A 20,324-nucleotide genomic window follows, 5' to 3' on the forward strand; every position below is an offset into this window, starting at 1 on the left:
CATGGATCCCAGTCTGATGGACACTGGTCTGGATGGACACCAAACCATGGACACCGGTCTGGATGGACACTGGTCTGGATGGACACTGGTCTGGATGGACATCTGGATGGACACCAAACCATGGATCCCAGTCTGGATGGACACTGGTCTGGATGGACACTGGTTGGTGGTGGTCTGGATGGACAACCACATGGACCGTCTGATGGACACTGGTCTGGATGGACACCAGTCTGGATGGACACTGGATGGACCCTGCCCCCACTCCGGCCAGCCCCCAGCCCACATGGCCACCAGCCCGGCCACTCCCCAGCCCACCCCAGTGGCCACCAGCCCATCCCAGTGACCCCAAAAAACCCCCAAAATCCCCTAAATAAACCAAATTCCACCATCTCCGGGTGGTCTTTGGGGAAACTGAGGCACAGGGGGTGGCTTTGGGGTGACGGGAGGTGACATTGTGAGTGACCAGGGGGTGGCTTTGAGGTGACTTTAGGAGTGACCAGTGGGTGGCTTTGAGGTGACTTTAGGAGTGACCAGTGGTCACTCAGGCCACCCTGGACACCCCAAAAACTCCCAAAATTCCCTAAATAAACCAAATTCCGTCATCTCCAGGTGGTCTTTGGGGAAACTGAGGCACGGGGGGTGACTTTGGGGTGACAGGAGGTGACTTTAGGAGTGACCAGGGGGTGGCTTTGAGGTGACATTACGAGTGACCAGCGGTCACTCAGACCACCCCGGCCACCCCAAAATCCCCCCAAATGACCATCGATCCGGATGACCCCCAGAGCCACCGGATTCCCTCCCGGTGTTATCCCAGCGATGTCCCCGCGGTGTCCCCGCGATGTCACCGCGTTGTCACCTGCCCGGGCAGGACCGGGCGAGCAGGAGGAGGAGGAGGAGGAGGAGGAGGAAGGTCAGGGTGTGACCAAAAACCCAACCAGGTCACATGGAGGAAGCCGCGACAGGAACAGCGCGCGGCAGCGACCGGAGAGGTACCCGAACTGTCCCCAAACTGTCCCCAAATCGCCCCCAAATCACCCCCGGAACGTCCCCAAAGTGTCCCCGAGGCCCTCGAGCTCCCGGAGGTCACCTCGGGGGTGTTCCTGGGGGGTTTTTCGGGGACGCGGAGTGGCGATGAACCCCAAAAAATTGTCACCACCCCCCCGCGCCGGAGGTGACAAAGCGGCGCGCGGGGTGACAAAAGCGCAGGTGGCGCCGCGGGGGTGGCGCGGGTCGGGGGTCTGGGGGTGGCGTGGCGGTGTCCCCACCCCCCGAGGGGACAGAGGGGACAGAGGGGGGGTTTTGGGGTGCGGTGGGGGAGGGGAAGCGCGGTCGGGGCGCGACGGAAACGCCTCCGGTGTCGCCCGAGCGCGCGGCGCGGGGGTGGCACTTTGTCGCGCGCTGTCACTCCTCCCTGTCACCACTCCCTGCGGCACTCCCCAAAAAATTGGGATCTGGGGGCGGGAAGTCCTAAAAAGTTGGGTGGGGATGCCGTAAGGGGAGGGAAAACCCAAAAAATTGGGATCTGGGGTGGGAAAATCCTAAAAATTTGGGATCTGGGGATGGGAAAACACAAAAATTGGGATCGGGGGGGTGAGAAATCCTAAAAAATTGGGATCTGGGGATGGGAAAACCCAAAAATTTGGGATCTGGGGGTGGGAAAACCCAAAAATTTGGGATCTGAGGGTGGGAAAATCCTAAAAAATTGGGATCGGGGGGTAGGAAAATCCTAAAAATTTGGGATTTGGGATCCCCTCGGGGGTGGGAAATCCTAAAAAATTGGGTTTTCCCGATCTCTCCAACCCCAAATCCACCCCGCAGACGCCAAAATTCTTCCCCAAACCCCAAATCCAACCCAAAAATTCCAATCCCAAAACCCCAAAAATTCCTCCCCCCAGCCCCAAACTCACCCCAAATGACCCCAAACCCCCAAAAATTCCTCTCCCAACCCCAAATCCACCCCAAAACCCCAAAATTCCTCCCCCAAGTCCCAAACTCACCTCAAATGACCCCAAAACCCCCAAAAATTCCAAATCCAAACCCCCAAAAATTCCTCCCCAAACCCCAAACTCACCCCAAATTACCCAAAACCCCCAAAACCCTCTCCCCAGTCCCAAACTCACCCCAAATGACCCCAAAACCCCCAAAATTCCAAATCCAAACCCCAAAATTCCTCCCCAAACCCCAACTACCCCAAAATCCCTCCCCCAACCCCAAACTCACCCCAAATCCACCCCAAAATTCCTCCCCAAACCCCAAACTCACCCCAAATGACCCCAAAACCCCCAAAATTCCTCCCCAAACCCCAAACTCACCCCAAAAACCCCCAAAATTTCTTTCCTTGACCCCAAATCTCCCCGCAGATGGAGCCCGCCGCCCCCCCGGCCACCCCCGAGCCACTGTCGCTGCTCAAGTCGTACCGGTGGCTCAGTGCCACCAGCGGTGACACCGCGCTGTCCCCCGGCAGCAGGAGGTGGCTGCGCGGCTGGAAGAGATCCTACAGCCACCCCGACAGCGACACGGGCGACAGCGGCGACAGGGGGGGCGACAGGGGGGGTGACAGGGCGGGGGGTGACAGGGGTGTCCCCAAGGCCACCGCGAGGAGGTCGCTGTTCCGGAGAGCTTTTTCCGCGCCGAGCAAGGAGCCGCGGGGACAGGAGGGGACACGGGGGGGACACGAGGGGACACGGGGGGGACACGAGGGGACAAAGCCAGCACAGCTGAGGGGACAGGAGGGGACGCGCGGGGGACAAGAGGGGACAAAGCCACCACCCCTGCAGAGGTACCTGAGGCCAGCGGGGTGGAGGAGGGGACAAGGGGGACAACAAGGGGGACAAGGGGGACAGTGGGGACAAGGGGGACAGTGGGGACAAGGTGACAGCGGCGACGAGGAGGAGCCGAGGGGACAGGAGGTGACAGGTGAGGGGGATGAGGGTTGTGGGGTGATGAGGATTTTGGGGTGTGATGAATTTTGGGATGATAAACTTTAGGATGATGAATTTTTGGGATGACAAATTTTGGATGGGGAGTGATGAAGTTTGGGATGATAAATTTTGGGATGATAACTTTGGGATGACAAATTTTGGGTGGGGGGTGAAGAACTTTGGGATGATAAATTTTGAGATGATGATAAATTTTGGGATAATGAATTTTGGGATGATGAATTTTGGGATGACAAATTTTGGATGGGGAGTGATAAACTTTGGGATGACAAATTTTGGGATGATGAATTTTGGGATGATGAATTTTGGGATGATAACTTTGGGATGATAAATTTTGGGTGGGGGGTGAAGAAATTTGGGATGATAAACTTTGGGATGATGATAAATTTTGGGATGATAAATTTTGGGATGATAAATTTTTGGATTATAAACTTTGGGACAATAAATATTTTGGGATGATAAATTTTTGGGATCATAAATTTTTGGGATGATGATAAATTTTGGGATGATAAACTTTGGGATGATAATTTTGGGATGATGAATTTTGGGATGACGAATTTTGGATGGGGAGTGAAGAACTTTGGGATGATAAATTTTTGGGATGATAACTTTGGGATAACGAATTTTGGGATGATAAATTTTGGGTGGGGAGTGATGAACTTTGGGATGATAAATTTTGGGATGATGAACTTTGGGTTGATAAACTTTGGGATGACGAATTTTTGGGACGATAAATTTTGGGATGACGATGATGATGTCACGATGGGTGTGGGGTGGGGGGGGCTAGCTGTCCCCTCCCCTGCTGTCCCCTCCCCTCTGTGCCACCTCCCCCCGCTGTCCCCTCCCCTCTGTCCCCTCCCTGCTGTCCCCTCCCCGCTGTCCCCATGCCAGGGTGGCACCAGCAGGTGGCCAAACAGGCTCAGGCCACCCACAGGACTGTCCCTGTCATTGTCACCTTGCCACGCCCCCCAGAGTGCCACCCCATGGCCAGCTGTCCCCTGGTGCCACCACAGCCCTGGTGGCATCTCCATGGCCAGCTGTCCCCTGGTGCCACCACAGCCCTGGTGGCATCTCCATGGCCAGCTGTCCCCTGGTGCCACCACAGCCCTGGTGACATCTCCATGGCCAGCTGTCCCCTGGTGCCACCACACCCTCCCTGGCCGGCTGTCCCTGTCACCAGCCCAGGGTGACACTGCTGCCACCCCGTTCTGTGCCCGCAGGTCCCCCCGCGGTGACATCCCCGGTGTCACCGGATGCCACCGTGTGGGACGTGTCGCAGTTCTCGCTGGTCGATGGCCGCCTGGTGCCGCTGGCCGAGGTGAGTGGGGACACTGCGGTGGCACTGGGGACACGGTGGTGTCCCTGGGTGGCACCGGTGACCCTCTGGTGTCCCCTGGGTGGCACTGGTGACACCACGATGTCCCCTGGGTGGCACTGGTGACTCTCTGGTGTCCCCTGGGTGGCACTGATGACCCTGCAGTGTCCCCTGGGTGGCACTGGTGACACCACGATCTCACCTGGGTGGCACTGCAATGTCCCCTGGGTGGCACTGGTGACACTGTGATGCCCCCTGGGTGACACCGGTGACCCTGCAGTGTCCCCTGGGTGGCACTGGTGACACCACGATGTCCCCAGGGCCCCTGGCGGAACAGGACCCGAGCTGGCAGTGCCACCTCCGATGGCACCGCGATGTCACTGGCGGGCAGGAGGGACACTGGTGAGGACATGGGGGTGGCACTGGGGACTTTGGGGACACTGGGGACATTGGGGGTTTGATGACATTGGGGACATTGGGGACATTGGGGGGTTTGGGGACATTAAGGACATTGGGGACACTGGGGACATTGGGGACATTGGGGGACATTGGGGACACTGGGGACATTGGGGACATTGGGGGACATTGGGGACATTGGGGACATTGGGGACACTTGGGGACACTTGGGGACATTGGGGACATTGGGGACACTTGGGGACACGGAGGTCACTCTGTCCCCTCAGACCAGGACGACAGGAGCTCTCAGCACTCCCAGTTCAGCAACGTCAAGGTGAGTCCCAAATGTCACCCAAATGTCCCCTCAGTGCCACCCCTGGAGGTGACACAGATCCATCCCTGTCCCCTCAGTGCCACCCTGGAGGTGACACAGCTGTCCCTGTCCCCTCAGTGCCACCCCTGTCCCCTCAGTGCCACCCCTGGAGGTGACACAGCTGTCCCTGTCACCTCAGTGCCACCCCCGGTGACACAGCTGTCCCTGTCCCCTCAGTGCCACCCCTGGAGGTGACACAGCTGTCCCTGTCCCCTCAGTGCCACCCCTGGAGGAGACACAGCTGTCCCTGTCCCCTCAGTGCCACCCCTGTCCCCTCAGTGCCACCCCTGTCCCCTCAGTGCCACCCCTGGTGACACAGCTGTCCCTGTCCCCTCAGTGCCACCCCTGGTGACACAGCTGTCCCTGTCCCCTCCTCCTGCAGGGTTTGCTCTGGAAGAAGCTCCTGAGGGACAGGAGAGGTCGAAATGCCACCAAGCCCGAGCTGGCAGCAGTGACACCCGACGGTGACAGGTGGGGGGTTGGGGACACTGCTGTCCCCGTTTGGGGTCCGTTTTTGGGGTCCTGGTGACACTGCTGTCCCCGTTTGGGGTCCTGGTGACACTGTGGTGACACTCCGGTGACACTGCTGTCCCCATTTGGGGTCCTGGTGACACTGTGGTGACACTGTGGTGACACTGTGGTGACACTCCTGTCCCTGTTTGGGGTCCTGGTGACACTCCTGTGACACTGTGGTGACACTCCTGTCCCCATTTGGGGTCCTGGTGACACTCCAGTGACACTGCTGTCCTCATTTTGGGTCCTGGTGACACTGTGGTGACACTGCAGTGACACTGCTGTCCCCATTTGGGGTCCCGGTGACACTCCGGTGACACTGCTGTCCCCATTTGGGGTCCTGGTGACACTGTGGTGACACTCTGGTGACACTCCTGTCCCCACTTGGGGTCCAAGTGACGCTATGGTGACACTCCGGTGACAGTGCTGTCCCCACGCAGGGTCCCCGCCTGGGGCTCGCGGGACTCGCTGCTGTCCCCAGGCGAGCTGGATGTCACCGGCGATGACGTCATCGTGCGGCCGGTGCACGGCAGTGTGGTGGGGGGGAGGAGCTGCTTCCAGGTAGGGGGAGGGGCGGGGAGGGGACACCGCGGGGACAGCCGGGGGACACCGCGGGGACAGCCGGGGGACACTAAAAGGACATCCAGACCCCAAAGTGACACCAAAGGGACACCCAGGGGACACTGAGGGACAGCCGGGGGACACCGAGGGACAGCCGGGGGACACCAAAGGGACACCCGGGGGACACTGAGGGACAGCCGGGGGACACCAAAGGGACATCCAGACTCCAAAGTGACACTCAGGGGGCACCAAAGGGACAGTCTGGGGACACTGAGGGACAGCCGGGGGACACTGAGGGACATCCAGGGGACACTAAGGGACACCCAGGGGACACGAAAGGGACATCCAGACCCCAAAGTGACACCAAAGGGACACCAAAGTGACATCCTGGGGACACCAAAGGGACATCCAGACCCCAAACTGACACCCGGGGGACACTAAGGGACACCTGGGGGACACCAAAGGGACAACCAGGGGACCCCAAAGTGACACCCGGGGGACCTTAAGGGACACTCAGGGCACCCCTGACCCCAAAGTGACACCCGGGGGACCCTAAGGGACACTCAGGGGACACTAAGGGACACCCAGGGACACCCCTGACCCCAAAAGGGACACCCAGACCCCACAAAGGACACCCGGGGGACACTAAGGGACACCAGGGGACACCAAGGGACACTCCTGACCTCAAAAGGGACACCCAGGGGACACTAAGGGACACTCAGGGGACACCAAGGGACATCCAGGACACCCAGACCCCAAAAGGGACACCCAGGGGACATTAAAGGGACACCCCAGACCCCACAAAGGGACACCCAGAGCACCCCAGGAGGACCTCCCTGTCCCCTCGGTGTCCCCCTGGTGTCCCCCCGGTGTCACCCCGGTGTCACCCCGCTGTCCCCCGGTGTCCCCAGGTGATCAAGGGTGGCGTCAGTCGCTCCTTCTGCTGCTCCTCGCCGGCCGAGCGAGACCGATGGGTGGAGGAGCTGCGCAGGACAGCGCGGCCGGACAAGGTGGGGACACCTTGGGGACACCCTGGGGACACCCTGGGGACATCCTGGGGACATCTTGGGGACCTTGGGGACACCCTGCCACCACCGGGACGCTCCTGTGCTTGGGGTGGGTGGGGAAACTGAGGCACAAAGCGCCCGGCCTGGACATCCCCAGTGTCACCCATGTCACCTCCTGTCCCTCTGTGTCCTCACCATTGTCCTCTCTTTGTCCCCTCTGTCCCTCCATGTCCTCTCTGTCCCTCCATATTCCCACCACTCCCAGGTGTCCCCTCCTGTCCCTCCATGTCCCCTCCTGTCCCCTCATGTCCCCTCCTGTCCTCTCCATGTCCTCTCATGTCCCCCTGTCCCCACCATGTCCCCCTGTCCCCACCATGTCCCCACCATGTCCCCCTGTCCCCACCATGTCCCCACCATGTCCCCACCATGTCCCCCTGTCCCCACCATGTCCCCACCATGTCCCCATGTCCCCACCATGTCCCCACCATGTCCCCATGTCCCCACCATGTCCCCACCATGTCCCCATGTCCCCACCATGTCCCCACCATGTCACCATGTCCCCACCATGTCCCCACCATGTCCCCATGTCCCCTCAGGACAACATCGAGCGCCTGGAGCTCTCGCTGACCCTCTGGATCTACGAAGGTCGCGACCTCCCGCCACGCCGTCACCTCCGCTGTCACCTCCAGCTGGACGGCGCCACCTTCGCCCTCACCACGGCCAAAGTGTCCGCAGCGGACGGTCAGCTCTTCTGGGGCGAGCTCTTCCACCTGCCCGCCCTGCCCCCCGCCCGCTCACTGACCATCGCCCTGTGCCGCGATGACCACCCGACCTCCCCGCTGGCCGTCGTCACCGTCCCGCTGGCCGAGCTGGCCTTGCGGCCACCGGAGCGCTGGTACCCGCTGTCCGGCGCCGGACACGGCGAGAGGTCGCCGGCCGTGCGGCTGGGCGGGAGGTACCGCGAGGTCAGGGTGCTGCCCATCGTGAGGTACAAGGAGCTGGCCGAGTTTGTCACCTTCCACTACGGCCGGCTGTGCGGCCGGCTGGAAGCGGTCATCGCCGTCCGGCACAAGGAGGAGCTGGCCGGGGCGTTGGTCAGAGTGCTGCAGAGCACCGGCAAGGCCAAGGTGGGACCGACGGGTGGGTGGGGTGGGGTTTGGGGTGGGGTGGGAGGGATGGGATGGGATTTATGGGATAAGATTTATGGGATGGGATGGGATGGGATCAATGGGATCAATGGGATCAATGGGATCAATGGGATGAGATGAGATGAGATGAGATGAGATGAGATGAGATGAGATGAGATCAGATCAGATCAGATCAGATCAATGGGATGGGATCGATGGGATGGGATGGGATCAATGGGATCAATGGGATGGGATGGGATGAGACCAGATCAGATCGATGGGATGGGATGGGATGGGATGGGATGGGATGGGATTTATGGGATAAGATTTATGGGATGGGATCAATGGGATCAATGGGATCAATGGGATCAATGGGATGAGATGAGATCAGATCAGATCAGATCAATGGGATGGGATCGATGGGATGGGATGGGATGGGATTTATGGGATAAAATTGATGGGATGGGATGGGATGGGATTTATGGGATTTATGGGATTTATGGGATTTATGGGATTTATGGGATAAAAATTATGGGATGGGATGGGATGGGATGGGATGGGATTTATGGGATAAAATTTATGGGATGGGATGGTTGGGTTAGGTTGGTTGAGTTGAGTTGGGTTGGGATGGATGAGTTTGATGGGATGGGATGGGATGGGATCAATGGGATGGGATGGATGGTTTGGGTTGGGATGGGGATGGGATGGGATCGATGGGATGGGGTGGGATGGGATTTATGGGATGGGATTTATGGGATGGATGGGATGGGATTGATGGGATGGGATGGGATAAAATTTATGGATAAAATTTATGGGATGGGATGGGATGGATGGGATGATGGGATGGGATGATGGGATAATGGGATGGGATGATGGGATGACGGGATGGGATGGGATGGATGGGATGGGATTGATGGGATAAGATTTATGGGATTTATGGGATGGATGGATTGAATTAGGTTGGGATGGATGAGTTTGATGGGATGGGATGAGTTGGTTTGGGTTGGATGAGTTGGTTTTTGTTTCAGTGTTTCTTAGGGTTTCTTAGGGCTTTTTTAGGGTTTTCTAGCAGCTTTTTTAGAATTTTTCAGGATTTTTTTAGAGTTCTCTAAAGACTTTTTTAGGATTTTTTTAGGCTGCTTTTCGGGCCTTTTTTAGGATGTTTTTAGGACTTTCCTAGGGCTTTTTTAGTAGATTTTAGAGTATTTTTAGGGCTCTTTTAGTACTTTTCAGGGTATTTTTAAGGACTGTAGGTGACAAACCCACCCCAGGTGAGCACCAGGACACCCAGGCTGAGGTGACCTTTCGATGTCCCCCTTGTCACCTCGTGTCCCCACAGTCCTTCCTGATCGACCTGGGCGTGGCCGAGCTTGACCGCTTCGATGACCACGAGGCGCTGATCTTCCGCGAGAACACGGTGGCCACCAAGGCCATCGACGAGTACATGAAGCTGGTGGGGGCAAAGTACCTCCAGGACACGCTGGGTAGGGGACAGGGGACATCCCGGGGGGACATTCTGGGTGGCACCGGGCACTGGGACTGTGGGACATCCTGACCATTCATGGTGGTGACCATGGTGGGGACCACTTGGTCCCATCATGGGCTGTGGGACATCCTGACCATCCATGGTGGTGACCATGTTGGTGACCACTCTGTCCCCTCATGGGTCATGGGACACTCTGACCATCCATGGTGGTGACCACGGTGGGGACCACTTGGTCCCATCATGGGCTGTGGGGCACCCTGACCATCCATGGTGGTGACCATGGTGGGGACCACTTGGTCCCATCATGGGCTGTGGGACATCCCTGACCATCCATGGTTGTGACTACAGTGGTGACCACCGTGTCCCCACATGGGCTGTGGGACACCCCTGACCACTCATGGTGGTGACCACTTGGTCCCATCATGGGCCGTGGGACATCCTGACCATCCATGCTGGTGACCACGTTGGTGACCACTGGGTCCCATCATGGGCTGTGGGGCACCCTGACCATCCATGGTGGTGACCATGTTGGTGACCAGCCAGTCCCCTCATGGGCTGTGGGACACCATGACCATCCATGGTGACATGTTTTGGGTTCCTCGCTGCCATCCCCACCCCGGTGACCTCTGTGTCCCCTGCCGGCTGTCCCTGTCCCCAGGGGAGGTGGTGGCCCAGCTGTGCAGCTCTGAGCAGAGCGCCGAGGTTGACCCCAGCAAGGTGTCGGGGGTGGAGCTGTGCCAGCACCAGGAGCACCTGCGGCAGGTGTGCCAGGAGACCCTGAGGAGCATCACCGACGGCACCGAGTGAGGGACAGCAGGGACAGCGCGGTGGCACTGGGGACAGAGGGGTGGCACTGGGGGAGAGTGGGGTGACACCTGGGGACATTGGGTGGCACTGGGGGACAGTGGGGTGGCACCAGGGGACATCAGGGTGGCACCTGGGGACATCGGGGTGGCACCTGGGGACATCAGGGTGGCACCTGGGGAGATTGGGGTGACACCTGGGGACATCGGGGTGGCACTTGGGGACATCAGGGTGGCACCTGGGGACAGCAGGGTGGCACCTGGGGACATCGGGATGGCACTGGGGGCACCAGGGAGGCACTGGGGACGTCAGGGTGGCACCTGGGGACATTGGGGTGGCACCTGGGGACATCGGGGTGGCACTGGGGGACACCAGGGCCAGGAGGGCCTGGGAGGAGCCTGGACATGAGAGTGGACCTGGAGATGGACGGACCTGGGGACAAGTTTGGGGACAGAGATGGTGGACAGGGATGGGGATGGACATCAGGATGGACCTGAGGACAACCTTGGGGACAGAGATGGACATCAGGATGGACCTGGGGACAACCTTGGGGACAAAGATGGACATCAGGATGGACCTGGGGACAAGTTTGGGGACAGAGATGGACATCAGGAAGGACCTCATGACACATTTGGGGACAGAGATGAGGATGGACATCAGGAAGGACCTGGGGACAACCTTGGGGACAGAGATGGACATCAGGAAAGACCTCATGACAACCTTGGGGACAGAGACAGGGTGGTCACCACCCCAGGGATGACCACAGCCCCACTCAGTCCCACCACCCCTGATGTCACCTCCATGTCCCCAACCCCACCACGTGTCCCGGCGCAGGTCCTTCCCGGCCGAGCTGGCCGCGGTGTTCTCGGCGTGGCGCGAGGAGTGCGCGGCCAGGGGCAAGGTGACCACCGGCCAGCGGCTGGTGTCGGCCTCGCTGTTCCTGCGGTTCCTCTGTCCGGCCATCATGTCCCCAAGCCTCTTCGGCCTGGTGCAGGAGTACCCCGGGGAGGTCACCTCGCGGACGCTGACCTTGGTGGCAAAGGTCATCCAGAACTTGGCCAACTTCACCACGTAGGTCATGGTGGGGTGGGGAGGGGGTGGCTGTGAAAGTGACCGCTGGCCATGGTGGTGACCACTGACCATGGTGGTGACCACTGACCATGATAATGACCACCATGATGGTGACCACTGACCCTGATGATGATCACCATGATGGTGACCACTGACCATGATAATGATCACTGATGTGATGGTGACCACTGACCATGATGATGATCACCATGATGGTGACCACTGACCACAATAGTGACCACTGACCCTGATAATGACCACCATGATGGTGACCACTGGCCATGACAAGGATCACCATGATGGTGACCACTGACCATGATAATGACTACCATGATGGTGACCACTGACCATGATAATGATCACTGTGATGGTGACCACTGACCATGACAATGACCCCCTGACCATGGTGGTGACCCCTGACCATGTCAATGACTTCTGACCATGGTGGTGACCCTTGACCATGACAATGACCCGTTAGCCATGATGATGACCCCTGACCATGACCACCATGATGATGACCACCATGACAATGGCCCTTGACCAAGGCCAGTCACCCCTGACCATGATGATGACCACCATGACAATGACCCCTGACCATGACCACCATGACCACGATGATGACCACCATGACAATGACCATCATGACCACCACGACCATGACCAATGACCACACTACCATGACCACAATGACCACCACAACAATTACTCCTGTCAATGACCACCCTGACAATGACCACCATGATGATGACCACCATGACAATGACCACCACGACAATGACCATCATGATGATGACCACAATGACCACCATGATGATCACTCCCTTCAATGACCACCCTGACAATGACCACCACAATGACCACCACAATGACCACCACGACCATGATGACCACCATGACGATGACCACCACAACAATGACCACCTTGACAATGACCACCACAACAGTGACCACCATGACAATGACCCCTAACCATGACCACCACAACAATGACCACCCTGACAATGACCACCACGATGACCACCACGACCATGATGACCACCACGACCATGACCACCACAACAATGACCACCCTGACAATGACCACCACGATGACCACCACGACCATGATGACCACCACAACCATGACCACCACAACAATGACCACCCTGACAATGACCACCACAACAATGACCACCACAACAATGACCACCCTGCCAACGACCATCACGATGACCACCACGGCCATGATGACCACCAGGTTTGGCGACAAGGAGCCCTACATGACCTTCATGAACGACTTCCTGGAGCACAACTGGGCCACCATGTCCGACTTCCTGCTGGCCGTGGCCACCCCGGACGGCCAGGCCAACATGGCCACCTACGATGGCCACGTGGACCTGGCGCTGGAGCTGGCCACCCTGCACCTGCTGCTCTGTGACATCTTCTCCGGCCTCGACCAGGTGCCACCGCGGCCCCTTTGTCACCTTGGTCACCTTGTCCACCTGGTGTCCCTGTAACGTGACATTGGTGTCCCCAGGGTGTCCCCAGGGTGTCCCCAGGGTGTCCTTAATGTCCCCAAGGTGTCTTTGTTGTTCCCGTGGTGTCCTCGTTGTCCTTAAGACGTCCCCAATGTCCCTGAATGTCCCCAAGGTCCCCAAGGTGTCCCCAAGGTGTCCCCAAGATGTCCCTAAGATGTCCCCAATGTCCCTAAATGTCCCCAAGGTGTCCCTAAGATGTCCCCAATGTCCCCAAAGTGTCCCCAAGGTGCCCCCATAACGTCCCCATGATGTCCCTATAATGTCCCCATTGTCCCTAAATGTCCCCAAGGTGTCCCTAATGTCCCCAAGGTGTCCCCAAGGTATCCCCAAGGTGTCCCCAAGGTGTCCCCAAGATGTCCCCAATGCCCCCAAAGTGTCCCCAAGGTGCCCCCATAACATCCCCATGATGTCCCTATAATGTCCCCATTGTCCCCAAATGTCCCCAAGGTGTCCCCAAGGTGTCCCTAATGTCCCCAAGGTGTCCCCAAGATGTCCCCAATGTCCCCAAAGTGTCCCCAAGGTGCCCCATAACGTCCCTATGATGTCTTTATAATGTCCCCATTGTCCCCTTAATGTCCCCATGGTGTCCCCGTTGTCCCCTTAATGTCTCCATGGTGTCCCTTTAATGTCCTCGTTGTCCCCCTGGTGTCCCCATTGTCCCCATGGTGTCCCTGTTGTCCTGATAATGTCCCCATAACGTCCCCATTGTCCCAATAAGGTCCCCACAATGTCCCCTTAATGTCCCCATGGTGTCCCCATTGTCCCCTTAATGTCCCCTGTTGTCCTCATAATGTCCCTGTTGTTCCCATAATGTCCCAATAACGCCCCCTTAATGTCCCCATTGTCCCCACAATGTCCCCATGGTGTCCCCGTGGTGTCCTCATTGTCCCCATGGTGTCCCCATAATGTCCCCGTTGTCCCCATAATGTCCCCAGGGTGTCCCTGTGGTGTCCTCATTGTCCCCACGGTGTCCCCATAATGTCCCCGTTGTCTCCACAATGTCCCCACAATGTCCCCATGGTGTCCCCAAGGCCACGCAGGAGGACCTGGAGCCACTGCCCACCATCCTGAGGGCCATCAGGGAGGGGACACCTGTCCCTGTGTCCGTCCGGCTCAGCTCCAGCGCTGCCAGGAGGTACCAGGGACATCTGGGGACATCTGGGGACATTTGGGGACACCTGGGGACATCTGGGGACAAGGGGGATGTGGGGAGAAGGAGGACACTGCGGGACATGTGCAGACAAGGGGGACATGAGGGGACAAGGGGGACATTTGGGACGCTTGGGAATATCTCTGGGAGCTGAGTCAGATAACATTAGGATTTGGGGTCTCTGATCCCATTTGGGGTCGGGAGCTGGGTTTGATCCCAACAGGATTTGGGGTCCCCTTGTCCCCACCCCACTGTCCCCATTGTCCCCTTGTCCCCACTGTCCCCACTGTCCCCGTGTCCCCACAGCCCCTTGTCCCCACTGTCCCCTTGTCCCCACTGTTCCCTTGTCCCCACTGTCCCCACTGTCCCCTTGTCCCCACTGTTCCCTTGTCCCCACTGTCCCCACTGTCCCCTTGTCCCCACTGTCCCATTGTCCCCACTGTCCCCACTGTCCCCTTGTCCCCACTGTCCCACTGTCCCCATTGTCCCCACTGTCCCCTCTGTCCCCACTGTCCCCACTGTCCCCACTGTCCCCACTGTCCCCGTGTCCCCGCAGCCCCGCCGAGCCCCCCAAGCCCAGCTTTGTCGCCCCTCGGGAGCTCGGCAAGCACAGCCCTCTGCTCAAGAGCCAATCGCTGACCAGCGTCCGGCGCGGCCGCAGCGGCGACGAGGGGACAGCGGTGACAGTGACAGAGCCATCCCCGGTGTCACCGCCGTCCCCGGTGACAATCGCGGTGACATCCCGGCGACGCCGCAATGTCCAGCGCACTCAGAGCGTGCCGGCGCAGGGCAAGGCGGCCAGGGGGCCGGTGGGGCCGGACGGTGACCGACAGGCGGCCCAGGTGACACCCGAGGTGGCCGTGGGGACAGCGGGGAGCGGGGATGGCCTGGTGAGTGATGGGGGCATTGGGGACATCGGGGACATCGGGGACATTGGGGACATTGGGGACATTGGGGACATCGGGAGGTGGGGGGGGTGTGGAGAGTGACCGGTGACATCAACCCGACGTATGGTGGCATTAATGGGTGTCCTGGGGACATTGAGGGGACATTAATGGGACATTCCCGGTGTCCCCGTGACACTAATGGGTGTCCCGGTGCCATTAAGGGACATTCCCGGGTGTGGTGGTGACATTCCCGGTGTCCCGGTGCCGTTAATGGGACATTAATAGGTGGCTCAGTGACATCAATGGGACATTCCCGGTGTCCCGGTGACACTAAAGAGTGTCCCGGTGCCATTAACGGGACATTAATAGGTGTCCCGGTGACACTAACCCGACTTGTGGTGGCATTAATGGGTGTCCCGGGGACAATAACGGGACTTTAACGGGACATTCCCGGTGTCCCGGTGACACTAAAGAGTGTCCTGGTGCCATTAAGGGACATTAATAGGTGTCCCGGTGACACTAACCCGACTTGCGGTGGCATTAATGGGTGTCCCGGGGACATAACGGGACTTTAACGGGACATTCCCGGTGTCCCGGTGACACTAAAGAGTGTCCTGGTGCCATTAAGGGACATTAATAGGTGTCCCGGTGACACTAGAGGCTGTCCCGGTGTCAATCCCGGTGTCCCGGTGCCACTCCCGGTGTCACTAACGGGCCACTCCCGGGCTATTCCCGGTCCACTCCCCGTGTCCCGGTGCCACTCCCGGTGTCCCGATGCCACTCCCGATGTCCCGATGCCACTCGCGGTGCCACTAACCGGCCACTCCCGGTGTCACCCGCAGCCCCGGGGCAAGCTGCGCCCGTCGGTGTCGCTGCCCCGCAAGCCCGCCGTGCCCTGGCAGCGCCTGGCCGAGGACTCGGTGACACCGGGACAGCTCTACGCGCTGCGGCCGCTCGAGAAGGTAACCCCGGCGGGTGACAGTGCCGGTGTCCCTCCGGTGTCCCTCCGGTGTCCCCCGGATATCCTTCATTGTCCCCTGGATACCTCCCGGTGTCACCTAGACACTCCCCCGGTGTCTCTCCGGTGTCCCCCGGTGACTCTGTCCCAGTGTCCCCAGTCCTCGGTAACTCTGTCCCCAGTGTCCCCAGTGTCCCCAGCCCTCGGTAACCTTGTCCCCAGTGTCCCCAAACCCTGGTAACTCTGTCCTCAGTGTCCCCAGCCCCCGGTGACGCTCTCCCGCTGTCCCCAGTGTCCTCTGCTGTCCCCCGGGTGACACTGTCCCGCTGTCCCTGCTGTGTCCCCCTGTCCCCCCGGTGATGCTGTCCCGCTGTCCCAGTGTCCCCAGCCCCCGATAACCTTGTCCCCAGCGTCCCCAGGGTCCCCAGCCCTCAATAACTGTGTCCCCAGTGTCCCCAAACCCCGGTAACCTTATCCCCAGTGTCCCCAAACCCCGGTAGCCCTGTCCCCAGTGTCCCCAAATCCCAGTAACCCTGTCCCCAGTGTCCCCAAGCCCCGTTGCCCCACGGTAATCCTGTCCCTAGTGTCCCCAAACCCCGGTAACCCTGTCCCAGTGTCCCCAAATCCCGGTAACCGTGTCCCCAGTGTCCCCAAACCCCGGTGACACTGTCCTCAGTGTCCCCAAATCCCGGTAACCCTGTCCGCAGTGTCCCCAAACCCCGGTGACACTGTACCCTCTGTCCCCAGCCCTCAATAACCGTGTCCCCAGTGTCCCCAAACCCCGGTAACTCTGTCCCCAGTGTCCCCAAATCCCGGTGACGCTGTCCTCAGTGTCCCCAGCCCCCGGTGCCCCAGGGTAACCCTGTCCCCAGTGTCCCCAAACCCCGGTGACACTGTCCCCAGTGTCCCCAAACCCCGGTGACACTGTCCTCAGTGTCCCCAAATCCCGGTAACCGTGTCCCCAAACCCCGGTGACACTGTCCCCTCTGTCCCCAGCACGGGCGGCTGCTGGAGGCGCTGCGGGAGGAGCTGGCGGAGCTCCGCGAGCGGCTGGAGCAGGCGGAGGCTCGGGCGGCTCGGAGCGCGGAGCTCCACCGGGAGGAGCTGGCGGAGCTCCGCGAGAGGGAGGCGCGGAACGCGGAGCTCCACCGGGAGGAGCTGGCGGAGCTCCGCGAGCGGCTGGAGCAGGGAAATGCCAGGGCGGCGAACCTGGGGGCAAGGTGGGAGTCTGAAATGGGGGAGAAACCCTAAAAATAGGGGAAAAAAACCCTGAAAATGGGGAAAAAACCCGAAATGTGGGGGGAAAAACCCTAAAAATGAGGGAAAAAACCCCGAAATGTGGGGGGAAAAACCCTATAAATGGGGAAAAAAACCTAAAAAATGGGGGAAAACACCCTAAAAATGGGGTGTGATAAACCTGGGGGCAAGGTGGGAGTCTGAAATGGGGGAAAAACCCTAAAAATAGGGAAAAAACCCTGAAAATGGGGAAAAAACCGAAATGTGGGGTGGAAACCCTACAAATGGGGGAAAAAACAAAAATGTGGGGGGAAAAACCCTAAAAATGGGGTGTGATAAACCTGGGGGCAAGGTGGGAGTCTGAAATGGGGGAAAAAACCCTAAAATGGGGAAAAAAACCCTGAAATGTGAGGGCAAAACTCTAAAAATGGGGGGAAAAACTCCAAAATGTGAGGGGAAAACACCCTAAAAATGGGGAAAAAACCCCAAATGTGGGGGGAAAATCCTAAAAATGGGGAAAAAACCCAAAATGTGGGGGGAAAACCCTAAAAATGGGGTGTGATGAAGGTGGGGTTCAGATGGGAACCTGAAATGGGGGAAAATACCCTAAAAATGGGGGTAAAACCCTAAAAATGGGGTGTGATAAATCTGGGGCCAGTTGGGATCTCAAAATGGGGAGAAAAAACCTTAAAAATGGGGGGAAAACCCCAAAATGGGGAGGGAAAATCCCAAAATGGGGTGTCAAACCCCAATACGGGGTGTGACAAACCTGGGGTGTCACTAAACGGGGAAAACCCGAAATTTGGATGTTCCAAAGGTGTGGATTTCCCAAAGTTTTGGGTGTCCCAGTTTGGAGTCCCAAACCAGTTTGGATGTCCCAGTTTGGGGTCCCAAACCAGTTTGGATGTCCCAGTTGGGATGTCCCAGTTGGGATGTCCCAGTTTGGGGTCCCAAACCAGTTGGGATGTCCCAGTTGGGATGTCCCAGTTTGGATGTCCCAGTTTGGGGTCCCAGTTTGGATGTCCCAAACCAGTTTGGATGTCCCAGTTTGGTGTCCCAAACCAGTTTGGATGTCCCAGTTTGAATGTCCCAGTTTGGATGTCCCAGTTTGGATGTCCCAAACCAGTTGGGATGTCCCAGTTAGGATGTCCCAGTTTGGGGTCCCAGTTTGGTGTCCCAAACCAGTGTGGATGTCCCAGTTTGGATGTCCCAGTTTGGGGTCCCAAACCAGTTTGGATGTCCCAGTTTGGTGTCCCAAACCAGTTAGGATGTCCCAGTTTGGATGTCCCAGTTTGGGGTCCCAAACCAGTTTGGTGTCCCAGTTAGGATGTCCCAGAGCAGTTTGGGGTCCCAGTTTGGGGTCCCAAACCAGTTTGGTGTCCCAGTTTGGATGTCCCAGTTTGGGGTCCCAGTTTGGATGTCCCAAACCAGTTTGGTGTCCCAGTTTGATGTCCCCAAGTGTCACCTCCCCCAGGCTGACGGCGGCTGAAGGAAGTCGGAAGAAGGACCTGGAGAGGCTGAAAACCAACGAGGAGAAGGGCTGGGAACTGGTGAGACTGGGAGGGACTGGGGACACTGGGGACACTGGGGACACTGGGGACACTGGGGACACTGGGGACATGGGGACATTGGGGACATTGGGGATGTTGGGGGACACTGGGGATATTTGAGACATTGGGGATTTTGGGTACATTTGGGGACATTGGGGACAATAGGGGACCTTAGGGACATTGGGGTGACCCAGAGTTAACCCAGAGGGACCTGGAGTTGACCCTGAGGTGACCCAGAGGTGACCCATAGGTGACCCTGAGGTGACCAGGTGACACCCAGGTGACCCTGAGGTGACCCTGAGGTGACACCAGGTGACCCTGAGGTGACCCAGAGGTGACCCAGGTGATCCTGAGGTGACCCAGATGACACTCAGGTGACCCCCAGGTGACACCCAGGTGACACCAGGTGACACAGAGGTGACACCCAGGTGACCCAGAGGTGATCCTGAGGTGACCCAGAGGTGACCCAGATGACACCCAGGTGACCCTGGTGACACCAAATGACCCTCAGGTGACTCTGAGGTGACCCTGAGGTGACCAGATGACCCTGAGGTGACACCCAGGTGACCCCAGGTGACCCTGAGGTGACACTCAGGTGACTCAAGGGACACCAGATGACCCCCAGGTGACACCCAGGTGACACCAGATGACCCCCAGGTGACACCAGGTGACCCAGAGGTGATCCTGAGGTACCCCTGAGGTGACACTCAGGTGACCCAGATGACACCAGATGACACCCAAATGACACCAGATGACCCTCAGGTGACTCTGAGGTGACCAGATGACACTCAGATGCCCCCAGGTGACACGCAGGTGACATCCCTGTGTCCCCAGGCGCGCCGGCTCTCGGCCCTGCAGCAGGAGCTCTCGGAGCTGCGCGGTGCCACCACCCCGCGACACGCCCGCGCTGTCCCCGCCGTGTCGCCAAGGGGGTGGGACCAGCCCGCCGACGACGCGCAGGCCACCAGCGTGTGACTCCGCCTGTCCCCCAGGTGTCGCCGCCGTGTCGCTGTCACCGAGCCGCGCCGGGAATAAACGGTGTTGTCACCGAGGGTGGCGCGTTGTCACCTCTCTGCCGCCAGCGCCACGCCGGGGACATCCCTGGGGACATCCCTGGGGACACCTGGGGACACTTGGGGGGTGGTGACAGGGAGAACAGGGCTGTGGGGACACTTGGGGGGTGGCAGGGCACCCTCGGGTGACACTTTGGGGACAGTGACAGGGCCCAGGGTCACTCAGGTGACACTTTGGGGACACTTTGGGGACAGTGACAGACCCCAGTGTCCCCCAGGTGACACTCTGGGGACAGTGACAGGGCCCAGGGTCACTCAGGTGACACTCAGGTGACACTCAGGTGACACTCTGGGGACAGTGACAGGGCCCAGTGCCCCTCAGGTGACACTCTGGGGACACTTTGGGGACAGTGACAGAGCC

General features: G+C 58.9%; 2 protein-coding genes and 1 long non-coding RNA gene across 4 annotated transcripts in view; 1 reads left to right on the plus strand and 2 right to left on the minus strand.

Annotated features, from left to right (window-relative positions):
• Window position 1: 1 nt before the first annotated feature.
• Window positions 2-445, minus strand: LOC146422671 (uncharacterized). Its single transcript, XR_014848030.1, has 3 exons — window positions 211-445; window positions 113-174; window positions 2-69 (listed from the first exon to the last, which is right to left on the minus strand). It is a non-coding gene; the product is annotated as an uncharacterized LOC146422671 (long non-coding RNA).
• A 417-nt stretch (window positions 446-862) lies between these two features.
• On the plus strand, window positions 863-19,942 carry RASAL3 (RAS protein activator like 3). 2 transcript variants are annotated; one of them, XM_085045939.1, is made up of 19 exons: window positions 863-989; window positions 2,361-2,916; window positions 4,160-4,257; window positions 4,575-4,656; window positions 4,938-4,984; window positions 5,406-5,494; window positions 5,977-6,097; window positions 7,009-7,107; window positions 7,701-8,231; window positions 9,571-9,715; window positions 10,376-10,520; window positions 11,356-11,592; window positions 12,830-13,031; window positions 14,141-14,244; window positions 14,816-15,149; window positions 15,989-16,108; window positions 17,101-17,324; window positions 18,815-18,890; window positions 19,725-19,942. In XM_085045939.1, the coding sequence occupies exons 2-19, from the start codon at window positions 2,361-2,363 to the stop codon at window positions 19,863-19,865; spliced, it is 3,351 nt and encodes a 1,116-aa protein (XP_084902065.1). In that variant the 5' UTR covers window positions 863-989; the 3' UTR covers window positions 19,866-19,942. The 2 variants fall into 2 exon arrangements, with proteins under 2 accessions (XP_084902065.1, XP_084902066.1); XM_085045940.1 differs by having other exon boundaries at window positions 14,903-15,149.
• LOC146422673 (protein Wiz-like) overlaps window positions 19,903-20,324 on the minus strand; it is a 34,263-nt gene continuing 33,841 nt past the window's right edge. Inside the window, exon 8 of the mRNA XM_085045779.1 lies at window positions 19,903-20,003. Coding sequence (XP_084901905.1) covers window positions 19,903-20,003 — 101 coding nt within the window. The remainder of the gene's footprint in view (window positions 20,004-20,324) is intronic.

Source organism: Lichenostomus cassidix, unplaced genomic scaffold (assembly GCF_008360975.1).
Source record: "Lichenostomus cassidix isolate B80296 unplaced genomic scaffold, HeHo_3.0 HiC_scaffold_39, whole genome shotgun sequence".
In the NCBI taxonomy this organism is placed as follows: domain Eukaryota; kingdom Metazoa; phylum Chordata; class Aves; order Passeriformes; family Meliphagidae; genus Lichenostomus; species Lichenostomus cassidix.